Raw genomic sequence first — 9,524 nt, forward strand, 5'->3', positions numbered from 1 at the left:
AAGCTGCTGGTGTTTTCAGCAAGCTGTTTGTGTGTCAGTTTGCCCCACCCCGATGGTAAAGTCCCTTTTGCCCTAATCCATAGTCTGATCACACACTCGGCCCTTACTGGGGGTTTCAAAGCACTTTGAAAGAAGAGGAGGTGGTTGGTGTGTGTGCGGTGGGGATGGGGGTGGGGGTGCCTTGCACAGGCTCCGGACACAAAACAGAAATTCACGGGCAGAGGACTTCTCCCCCTCAGGCTCGCCTTCTCCCAGCCAGCGAGACACGGGGTTTTTCCACAGCACGCAAGAAGCCCCTTGCGTTTTAAACTTCCCCAAATGTGCCGAACGCGAAACCCGGCCCCCTTGCTCGCCCTTTTGCCAATCCCAGCTAGGAAAAGTTAGCAATCATGGCACTTGAGCTCTGCGAGAGTGGACTTTGGCTTTTAGAAGTGGGGAATCGTGTTATCACACACATGCACACACAAAAAGGCAAATGCTGCTTCTCTGCTCTTCGTGGATGGAAAGGGGAGAAGTGCTAGGTCAGAGGAGGGAGAGACGTGCTTCCCCGTAAGAATCTTCAGGCAAATGTATGTGTGCAAATAAATGTGCTGGAGGTTTGCATCTTGCCCCGTTAGCGGATCTATCAAGGGGAGAAGGAGGATCGCCCGGCTCGGACCGATGTCCCGCTGAAAATGCCTTCTGGGTCCCTTGGGGCTGGGGCGGAGGGGGGGGGACTGAAGTTCAGGCAATTTGCAGAATATGCGTAAAATAAGAGGAGCTTTTCCAGCGGCTGGCTTTGTGAAGCTGAATGGGTGCTTATGGCAGGGCGAGAGGGGGTAATCTGCCTTTTGCCCAACTGTCCCGGAGGTGTTGTCTCAAACCGTCTGCAGGGCGCCTTGCATTACCCGGGAGGGGAAGGCTTCTTTAGCATCTCTCGGGGGAGGGCAGGGGGGAAGAGTTAAAAGGAAACATGGGTTTGACTTTCCTGATAAGGCGGCTGCAGCAGCCCCCTCCCACCTCCCAGCCCGGAGGATGTCTCCCGGTTATCTCCAGGTTGTCTGCACTTGCGGGGCTGCCGGCGGCGCCTGCGGCCGCGCTCCTGCGGGCGAGGGGCTGCCGCCTCCCACCTGCTGCGCGCCCTCTCCGCGCCGGGATGGAGCCTGCAAAGGGGAGGGGGACAGAGCGCGGAGGCTTCTCCGCCAGCTCCCAGCTTGGCGTCTGAGGGGGGCTCTGCCACCGAGACCGGTGTCGTCTTAAGCGCCTGCAGGTCAGGGTCAGCTTTGCTTTTGCCCTGGGTTGTCATTTCTGGAGAGGCAGGGTTTGATTCCGCGTATCTTCTCGGCTGGCGGAGTCTGGCCGAAGTCTGGACGTGGAGGGCAGATAGGGCTGCTAGTTCCTCTCAAGGATGGGGAAGGTATTTTATTTTCTGTTCTTTTTTATCTCCAGATAGTTTCAGATGAGGAAATGTCTACTTAGGCTGTTGGTTGAAACTTTCTATACGGCAAAGGTTTTAATTTGAAGAAAACACAAGCAATGCTTCAAGATAAGTTTGCAAGAGGTTTTTCTTTTGTTGGTTTTTTTTTTTGGGGGGGGGACACACACCATGACATACACTTTGTGTCCAAGACCAGGATTTGGCAATATTTAAAATAGGTGGTCACTCTTAAAACTTAGATTTTTCTTTTTTAAAAAAGAAAAAGCACTTGAGGGGAGGGGGACAGGAGTTAAAAGGTTCACTCTTAAAACTTAGATTTTTCTTTTTTAAAAAAGAAAAAGCACTTGAGGGGAGGGAGCCAGGAGTTAAAAGGTTAAATGTTTTCCACTGCTGTTAGAATAAAGACAGTGTCTTGAGATACTCATTGTTAAACTGTTTGGCTATATTTTATTATACTGCGGTATAGTATTATTGTTGGTAACTGATGTGTACAGAGTAACACTATGGTGCTCTTTCTAGGTATAATTGAAGACATTGTGTGGTCCTTGTAAGAAGCTTGGTTCCTGCTTGGGTTTTAATTGTAAAATATTGTTCTGGATTTTTGTATAGGTAATTGGATTTTGGAACCACTTTAAGATATGATAAAGGCAAAACAAATATTAACTAATTTAGAGGGCAGTACTTGAAACTTTTGCGTATCTGAGTGTCGAAGTTAGTTATTTACAAGTTCGCATCTTCTGGGTCTTTTACTGGGTTTCCATTTAAATTCTTAGGTCTGCATTTCTACTTTGTAGTTAATGATCCTTTAAAGTCATATTTGCAATCGAGTAGACTTCTTGGATGCCAGCATTGTTTGATTATATTATGTATGCCTCTGTCCCACAAGCCACTCTTGGTAATATTTACAATTTGAAATGTAGTCTATGGAATTTTTTACACATTTAAAAAAATAAAAGTGTGGTAGCGTTGCTTTTGTAGTATTGAGCCTTAAAATAACAATCACAGTGGTGTACACAAGTATGACACACACTAAAATACTGGAGAGAGATATTTTTACTTGTGCTGTTGAAGTTTTTGGTAGCACTAACTCATTTAATGTCTAACCTCAAACATTTTATTGCTATTTAGTGTTTTTCTTGGGACCATTGGTATTAAACTAAAATTTCCTATTTACATCATGTAAAGTTTAATGTGTAAAGAGACTAGCCTACCAAAATATTATCCAGTTTTAAACAAAATTGGAGAATTATACGTCTGTCATCAGCAGGTCACATTACACTTGCTAAATACTTGAAGGCTTTTTTTTTTTTAATAAAAGTTTTTCAGTAGCCTGATGTGAAAAGAAGAGCCACTTCAAGTGGCTGAAATGTAATCACTTTAAAGGCCATGGTCTAACCAGAAGGTGGCCTGGGAAGGCTTAGTTAGCAGGCGCAATACCTAGACTTTCTAGAGCCACAAGTTAAGATGCGTGGACCTAGAACAGAATCCACAAGTTAAGATGCATGGACCTAGAACAGAATCCCTTTAAGCTCTCCACAGGAGTAGGCAGGACAGGCCAAGGGAAGTGCATTCAGCTGAACGGCGCCCGCGCTCCGCCCCAGATGTGACTCCTTTTTTAATGGCTGATGCATTACTTGATTGTGTGTGGTGCTGTGGGATCCTGCAGGCTTGAAAGGCTGCTGGAGAGAGCATGAGATGTGTTGCAATAGTGAATCCTCTCTTTGTTGCTCCAGGATTTCAGATGTGTTCTAAGCCTGCCGGGGTGAGCACGCTTCCGGGCACTGATGGAGACGAGAGCTCAGCACAGCAGCGGGTCGCAGGCCTTGCTACAGGCTCGGCGTGACAGTGGGAGACCGCACGGGGAGCCTGACCTGCGGGATGTCCTGACGCAGCAGGTTCACGTCTTGTCGCTGGACCAGATCAGAGCCATCCGAAACACAAATGAGTACACGGAGGGACCTACGGTGGCTCCACGGCCAGGGGTCAAGTCCGCTCCTCGGCTAGCAACCCAACCCAAAAATGAAAGGCCCCATGGCTTGCCCGAGCATCGTCATTTTAGCCGGATTCAGCACACGCAAACGCACGCCTCTCCTCGGGCACCTCTGTCCCGATCCATCAGCACGGTCAGCACAGGTTCGCGGAGCAGTACAAGGACAAGTACGAGCAGTAATTCATCCGAACAAAGACTTCTAGGGTCATCTTCAGGGCCAGTTGCCGATGGGATAGTCCGAATGCAGCCCAAGTCTGAGCTCAAGTCAAGTGAGCTGAAGCCGCTGAGCAAAGAAGACTTGGGAGCGCACAGCTACAGGTGCGAGGACTGTGGAAAGTGTAAGTGTAAGGAGTGCACTTATCCGAGGACCCTCCCATCGTGTTGGATCTGTGACAAGCAGTGTCTTTGCTCAGCCCAGAACGTGGTCGATTACGGGACTTGCGTTTGCTGCGTGAAGGGCCTCTTCTATCACTGCTCTAATGATGACGAGGACAACTGTGCTGACAACCCCTGCTCCTGCAGTCAGTCGCATTGCTGCACTAGATGGTCCGCCATGGGTGTGGTGTCCCTCTTTCTGCCTTGCTTGTGGTGTTACCTACCAGCCAAGGGTTGCCTTAAGTTGTGCCAGGGCTGTTACGACCGGGTAAATCGGCCTGGGTGCCGCTGTAAACACTCCAACACCGTTTGCTGCAAAGTTCCCAGCGTCCCCCCCAGGAACTTTGAAAAGCCAACATAGCATCACTAGTCAGAAATACTAAAGTAACAAGGATTCTTTTAACGTACATATGCAACCAACTAAGCAGCTATGGTCTTGGCACTGTAGTAGAAGGGTTGGGGATATACCTTGCCATTTGCAGTGAAATGCTTTTCTCTGTGTGTGCCATCTTAACTGATACGCTTGTTAGAATCCAGCTAGTGGGATACAGAAAAAAAAAAAATGGGATGCAGTACATTGTGACCCACATATTGCATAAGCTAAAGCAACACAGACACTCCCTAGGCAACTCTATTGTTTGTGAATAGTACTTGCAAAATTTGTAAATTAGCAAATGACTCCTTTTTTTCATTGTTTTCTGCCAGAGATAATGTGCTATATTTTTGTATATACAATAATATTTTCAACTGTGAAAAATAAGTGGTGTCATAAGACATGGCACAGTCACAAAATATTATACTAATATGTTGTACATTCGGAAGAATGTGAATCAATCAGTATGTTTTTAGATTGTATTTTGTCTTACGGAAACCTACTACAAGACTCTGATTTCCCTTTGGACTTCATGTATATTGTACAGTTACAGTAAAATTCAGCCTTTATTTTCTAATTTTTTCAACATATTGTTTAGTGTAAAGAATATTTATTTGAAGTTTTATTATTTTATAAAAAGAAATATTTATTTTAAGAGGCATCTTACAAATGTCACCCCTTTTTATGAGGACGTCATAGTTGCTGCAAATAAGGGGTGAATGATGCATATGTTCACTATAAAATAGAAAATATATTAACGTTTGAAATTAAACTGGGCTACTTGTCATTTTTTCCTGCCATTTATTGTTCTGAGTTGGGAAAACTGGTACTTCTAATTGCAAACTTCAAAGTGATATAGTCACAGTGAGTCCAGTACGAAAATGAAAATAGAATTTTTAAGTGTATTTTTTGTTGTTGTTTACTACTTCACCTGAAAATAATGCAGCATTTTTGCTTCCTTCCTTTGCACCAATGTCCTACAACAGAAAAGTAAAATGAACATAGGAAAATGCATTAATTCATTCCAGACCAGGACTAATAGGCACTGAAAGCTTGACCTATTCTAGTGATGAGCTTTTGTGCTTCAAATAGGAAATAAGTAATCATTCACAAAAAATGTTAGGCTTGCATGGCTTTACTCAGAGAGAGAGAGAGGAAAAAAAGAAAATTAATACGGTCAGTGCAAAAAGCTTGCAGGATTATTTGTTAAAAGTAGAAGAATATGCCACAGGGAATGATAGATCTGAATGCAGTCCAGCCTTATGTCAAACATTTGCCTCACTTGTAAGAAGAAAGTTGCTTGATTTGTCATTTGTGGCAGTTACCTTCCACTGAGGTCAAAATCCTTTCGCTGCCAAGTTTCCCACCGGAAGCCTAGAGAATGATTTACCTTTCTTTATTAACAAACTATCATTTCCTGTTCTGAGCATGTCTCTCCAAGTTTAGAGGTCTTAATGTTGAATTTTATTTATACATTTCTTAAGCTGGCATTTAAGAAATAGTTGTAAGTATTTTTAAGCTGACGCTTAGAAAAATCTCACAGCCTTTTCTGAACCCTCTCCAACAAAAACAAGTTATAACTAATAAATTAAGAACTCACTAAAAGTTGAAAACCAGAGCATTGAGTAAATGTTACATCTTTTTGCCCCTTAATTTTCATCTGTGATCTGGTGTTTGGGCTATTTTACGTAAGTCTGTAGTACTCAAAAATCTTACACCGTGTGTTTGTGTGTATTGGTTATCAACCATCAAGTGAAATTAAAAAGTGCAAGTCCTGACTAGTTTGCAAAACAAAAATAGCTGATACATGGGCCTTGTTCTCTCTCTCTGGTTTTTTTTCCTTACCTCTCTGGTGAAAAATGTAAGCTGGTTTTCTTTCCTTTCTGCACCAGCTGGCTGGATGCTTTGGTGTACAAAGATGAGCACTATATATTTAGCCTTCTGAGTGGAATTTGCCAGGAAGAAGGTGGCTTATGTTACATGAGTAATTTGTCCATATTTAAAGCGCATCAGTATATTGTGACCAAGTGTTGGGGCATATATGTGAGATTGTACTTGGCTGCTGATAAACAGATTTTTATTATTTTTTTTAGAAACTTTGTTCTTGAAAGGGTTGGTAACCATCATGTGTTTCCATTCACTGAATATAATTCTTGAATTAGATTAGGTGCTTATGCCTAAACTGTCCTGGCTTAGTCTTGCTGACTGAAAACAAACATGGGAAAAATCAAATAGTCCATTTATTGGGGGAATCTTTGACCTTTAGGCTATATTTTGGAAACCCAAAGCCCCACTGATGTCAGTAGACAGTAAATCCAGTCTTTTCACTGTATCAATGAACTTGACAATACTGAAGGTGTGTCCTGTCTTTTCAGTGATCTATGTTTCAGTCAGGGAAGATATCTCTAAGGAAAGCTGAAGGTGAAACTGGAAAACTGCAGTATGGCTGAGCAGTGTAGCTGTTAGGGAGGGTGCAACTCTTAAGTCCTACTAGATAAAGTCCAATACTAAAATTGTGCGTTTGTTTTGTTTTGCACTATAGCAAATGCTTTGGCTACCTAGATAGGGTCTAAGGGAAAAGGAAAACCATTTTCTTGAAGCTGGTCTTAACATTAAACACCGGTTGTCACCTTCCACTTGGTTCCTAATGAGGATAAACAGTGGATCCCTCCCGCCCCAGGTAAGCCCACTACCAGTGAGTCGGTTTGCATGTACGACACTTGGGAACACGGACGTACGGGAGGATGGCATTAGGCACTGCCTGTCGGGCTAACTATGCTGCTGGGGTCTAGGCTTCGGTTAGTATGAATTAGCGTGTGTGTACAGTGGACTCTTAAAAAGTTGGCTTGTGTATGTTAGTTAACATCCTAATATTACGCTTAATTAGATAAGGTTTACTATTCTAAATAAAACCAAAACCTTGCTTCAAACAGATTAGATTGTTTTAATAAGAATTAAGAGGGCTTTTCAAGTGGATTGAGATAATGTTATTAAAGCATGCCTACTTTGTCCTTTGAGATAGGAAAGTGGAGGTCCAAGAAAGGAAAATTTTCCATATACAGGTTTTGAGGATAACCGTGAAAGTCATGCCAGGTATACGCTATATAGGACTTTGATTTTAGGCAGCTGTTAAACCATGAGAGAGGGGAAAAGCCTTATTATTGCTCCATTTGTTGTGGTGTTGCTTTAGTGTTTTGATCTGTTAACCTCCTATAAATTCTGATGTCACTGTAAGGTTTGCTTGAAGTTAAGAGACCTGCAGGATTGGGCTGACAGTTGACTATAGTAACAATGGAAATAAATAGCTTTTTTCAAATTATTTTTCCATATGATGTGAGCTACGAATAAATACATCAAATTTGCTTGTACAGTAACTTAGAAATGGGTCTATTAATATCAACAAGCAAATTTTTATTTTGCTTTTTAATGGTTTGAGGCTTGATTATAATTTCTTTTTTGAGATAGTGATCATAGCAGTAAAAGCAGAAGAAACGTGGATTCAAGTGGAGAATAAAAAGGTATAGTACTTTAGATGGAAATAAAATGTGTTCTTAAAGGATTTGAGATCATATTCAGGTGAGTATTTACATATTCAATCGAGTTACCAAATCAGTCTCAAAAGCCAAAATTCTCCAAATGAGGCAGTGCAGTAGTTAAGCGGTCATGATGATTAACACAATAGCTTTTTTACACTTTCTTACAAAACACTCAGCATGTGTGAGGTGGAAGTGACTTGCCAGTAGCAAAGTACTGATCACTTATGCACCATGCATAACTTGCCCCTTTTTTTTCCTTAAATGTACATTATTACCTGTATTACCTTTTTCAATTTTGGCAAAATATAAAATAGTTCATTTTTGTGATGAGTGAAATCTTATGGCTTATTCTTAAATGGCAGGGAGAGAATAGAACGCATTTCTGTACTGCAGTAGAACATTTGGTTATTTTTAGGAATTAACTGTTGGGGAAGATGGATTTGAACAGTCTGTCTTGTCTCGGATGTTCCTAGATGGGTGCAGGTACAGCGAGTAATAATGATTTCATTTGCTGAGACTAATTTCTAAATCAGTCACTGGAGCAGAGACCCAGAAAGAAATTGGCTGAATATGAGAGCACGCTTGATTGAGTAACGTCTGTATGAATAGTATTGGATAGGTTTCTTACTGAAAATGTCAGCAATGTATTGGCTCATCTTAAATAAATCAATTACAGGTTGGGGTTGCAGGTAGACTACATTGTGACAAAGCACAACAAATCCTTACCAATTAAAATACTCAGTTTTGTTCCTGTTTACACAATCTGATTTTAAACTGGAAATCTAGAAATAAAAATTGATGTCTCATTGAAATCAGGACAGTTGGACATGGAAACTATGTGCATCTATATAGTGCATATATATAGTACTTTTTTCTTTCAAAAATACTGTTTCAATCTGAGGAGACCCCCTATGTGGTAGTCATTTATTTCTCTTCATATTTCTTCTTTCTGGTCCCTGTCCTTCCACTTGACCTTTCCTAGCCATAATACATGAAGGTTTACTGCCACTTACTATGACAAAAAGTGAAAGAGGAGGTATGAAACATGCTTTTCTCATTAGTATTCTCTGTCTCTGAAAGTTTAAAACAAGGTGGGAAAAATGATTACCTTGCCGTACGTATCCTGCATTTTAGAGAGATATAAAGTGTTATTCCATTCATGTGACATTGAAATCCATGGTTCCAGAAAACATCTTATTTTCATTTCTTTAGCGTGATTTTTATTACTCGAGAAGGCTGTATGTGTCTTTAAAGAGTTCCCCTTTGTTTTAACCTATTGGCGCTGTTTTTCAGATGACAGAGACCAAGGACTTACTGCTATAAAAGCATAATCTGCTGTTCCTCTGTCACAGGGATTGTTCGGAAGAGAGCTGAGGCAGTTACCTTCGGGCATGAGTAGCAACGATTTCGCTTGAAACAGGGTGGGAGTTCAGTGTTTTCAACCTTGGGAAAAGGCAACAGATGTTGTACTATATATCTGAAGTTTCTCTTTGCCTGTGCTGTAGGAAACTTTTTTTTTCCGCTCTGACTCAAATCTTGCATGCTGATTAGAGAAGCTTATGGCTAAAATGTTCAAACTTTTAGACTAAAATGGATCGGTTCCCATTTCAGTAGAAGTTACCGATAATCAGAAGCTTTGACAATGTAGCCTACTATTATATATGATTATTTATGGATATTTTAATACTTAGGAGTTTAAGTTACATTTTAAAACCATCTTTCCAAGGGAGATAATCTGTTTTAAAAATGTAAGAAACTGTATAATCAGAGTAGCTCTGCTTTCCTGAAAGCCTGCTGTATAATTACAAAACCACTCAGTGCACCTGAGATATG

General features: G+C 41.4%; 1 protein-coding gene across 3 annotated transcripts in view; it reads left to right on the forward strand.

The window, feature by feature from the left end:
• Positions 1-4,927, forward strand: part of SPRY2 (sprouty RTK signaling antagonist 2) — a 6,503-nt gene extending 1,576 nt beyond the window's left edge. Inside the window, exons 1-2 of one of the 3 annotated variants that reach the window (XM_009278469.1) lie at positions 1,177-1,249; positions 3,151-4,927. In XM_009278469.1, the coding sequence (XP_009276744.1) occupies positions 3,202-4,143 (942 nt within the window). In that variant the 5' untranslated portion in view covers positions 1,177-1,249; positions 3,151-3,201 and the 3' untranslated portion in view covers positions 4,144-4,927. Of the gene's footprint in view, positions 1-1,176; positions 1,250-1,325; positions 1,397-3,150 lie in introns of those variants that run through there. The other 2 variants (XM_009278470.1, XM_009278467.1) reach the window with 2 other exon arrangements.
• The last annotated feature ends 4,597 nt before the right edge of the window (positions 4,928-9,524 follow it).

The sequence above is a fragment of the Aptenodytes forsteri genome, unplaced genomic scaffold, assembly GCF_000699145.1.
Source record: "Aptenodytes forsteri isolate BGI_AS27 unplaced genomic scaffold, ASM69914v1 Scaffold32, whole genome shotgun sequence".
Classification (NCBI taxonomy): Eukaryota; Metazoa; Chordata; class Aves; order Sphenisciformes; family Spheniscidae; genus Aptenodytes; species Aptenodytes forsteri.